We start from the raw sequence: 1407 nt of genomic DNA, 5'->3' as shown, positions 1-1407 counted from the left end.
ATAATCCATACACGCTTTGACTGGCATCATACGTGCATGACGCAAAACATTGTTCTACGACTCGGCTGTGTTTGTTGTTAAGTTACCCCATCTCAAACGAAAGCTGTCTCTATACAAAGTCCACTTATGAATATCAGCGTCTTCTAAATATTTCCAAGCCGCCTCACTCAATGTTTTAATTCCACGCACTGCAAGTTTATATCTATTACTTTGCAATTTTGGAACAGGCCCTCCAACACAACTTCTTCAACTCGGTGTTTCTGTTAAACTTTGTCATCAAGTTACTACGAATGTGGCGCAAGCAATAACGATGATGCCAACCATATTGTTGGTTAGCCATCGCATTAAGTATACCTACATGACGATCAGATATAATACACAAATCTCTTTTACTGATATTAACATGTGTTTGGACCAGTTTCAAAAACCAAGCCCAACTTTCGTTCGATTCATTATCAACTACTGCAAATGCAACAGGCAGAATTTGCATGTTGGCATTTTTTGCTACCGTTGTAAGCATCTTGCCAATGTAGTTACCCTTCAAATGAGTACCATCAATACAAAGTATAGGAATACATTGCTGGTACGCCATAATAGCGGGGCCAAACCCAGAATACATATTTGAATGTGTGGACACCATATTCTACTTGAGGGCCAAACGCCCATCGAACAATTGTATCCAGATTGGTGTGAAGCAATTCATCGATACATGTGGGCAATTCTGCCAAGTTGCTTTGCCAAGTTCCAAACAAACGTTCAATTGCAATACGCCTTGAATTCCAAGCCTTTGCGTAAGAGATATCCACTTTTCAAGCTTTTTTTACGTGAGTTTGGATGTGTTTAACCTCATACGCAATATCTTGACTAATATAAGATATAATATCAATAGCAATTATGCTGGAAGTTAAGCAACGATTGTTGTTACTTTGCACGCTTCCATAACAGATGTGTCCCTCAAACCATTTTGTAATTTTCCACACATTATCCTTATTTTTCATCGTAGCAGCTACCATCCAAGGACATCGTCTATTTTGGTTTGGACCATTGTAATGAGGACTATTTGTGTAACAAATTGCTTTATAATATTTTGGCCTGCTATCTTCAACAAATATTTCTCTCTGTCGGTCGATATTCCAATTCCTAAGAGCAGATACAAGTTCTTCTTTCTTTCTAAAAACCATTCATTTTCTAATTACACTGTCGTCGTTATAACAATCCCATCCTAGCCCGTCATCCTCATCGAACGCAGGTCGACCAGAATCTTCTTCAACATTAAGAAACCCGAAATGATGGTTCATGATAGGTTGGATCGGTCTCTCGATCACGTTTTGATCATCTTCAGATATATCACCTTCAACAATATAATTCTCTACGGAACCATCACTCGTTGACGCACCATCGTCGGAA

General features: G+C 38.8%; 1 protein-coding gene across 1 annotated transcript; it reads right to left on the bottom strand.

Moving 5' to 3' along the window:
* Positions 1-205: 205 nt before the first annotated feature.
* LOC139843075 (uncharacterized) lies at positions 206-1181 on the bottom strand. The gene is made up of 3 exons (XM_071833154.1): positions 846-1181; positions 648-785; positions 206-538 (listed from the first exon to the last, which is right to left on the bottom strand). Exons 1-3 carry the CDS (start codon positions 1179-1181, stop codon positions 206-208), a joined length of 807 nt encoding a protein of 268 aa, XP_071689255.1.
* Between the last annotated feature and the right edge of the window lie 226 nt (positions 1182-1407).

This window comes from Rutidosis leptorrhynchoides, chromosome 4, assembly GCF_046630445.1.
Source record: "Rutidosis leptorrhynchoides isolate AG116_Rl617_1_P2 chromosome 4, CSIRO_AGI_Rlap_v1, whole genome shotgun sequence".
NCBI classification, from domain to species: Eukaryota; Viridiplantae; Streptophyta; class Magnoliopsida; order Asterales; family Asteraceae; genus Rutidosis; species Rutidosis leptorrhynchoides.
This window is presented reverse-complemented; position numbering and strand designations above follow the sequence as displayed.

Bases quoted from the DNA above. Each gene is read 5' to 3' on its own strand.
- LOC139843075 (XM_071833154.1), bottom strand. From the start codon at position 1,181: ATGGTTTTTAGAAAGAAAGAAGAACTTGTATCTGCTCTTAGGAATTGG. The intron at 786-845 runs GTTAAACACATC...TCTTACGCAAAG, and splicing joins GTCAAGATATTGCGTATGAG to GCTTGGAATTCAAGGCGTAT. The intron at 539-647 runs GTAGAATATGGT...ACTCATTTGAAG, and splicing joins GATGGGCGTTTGGCCCTCAA to GGTAACTACATTGGCAAGAT.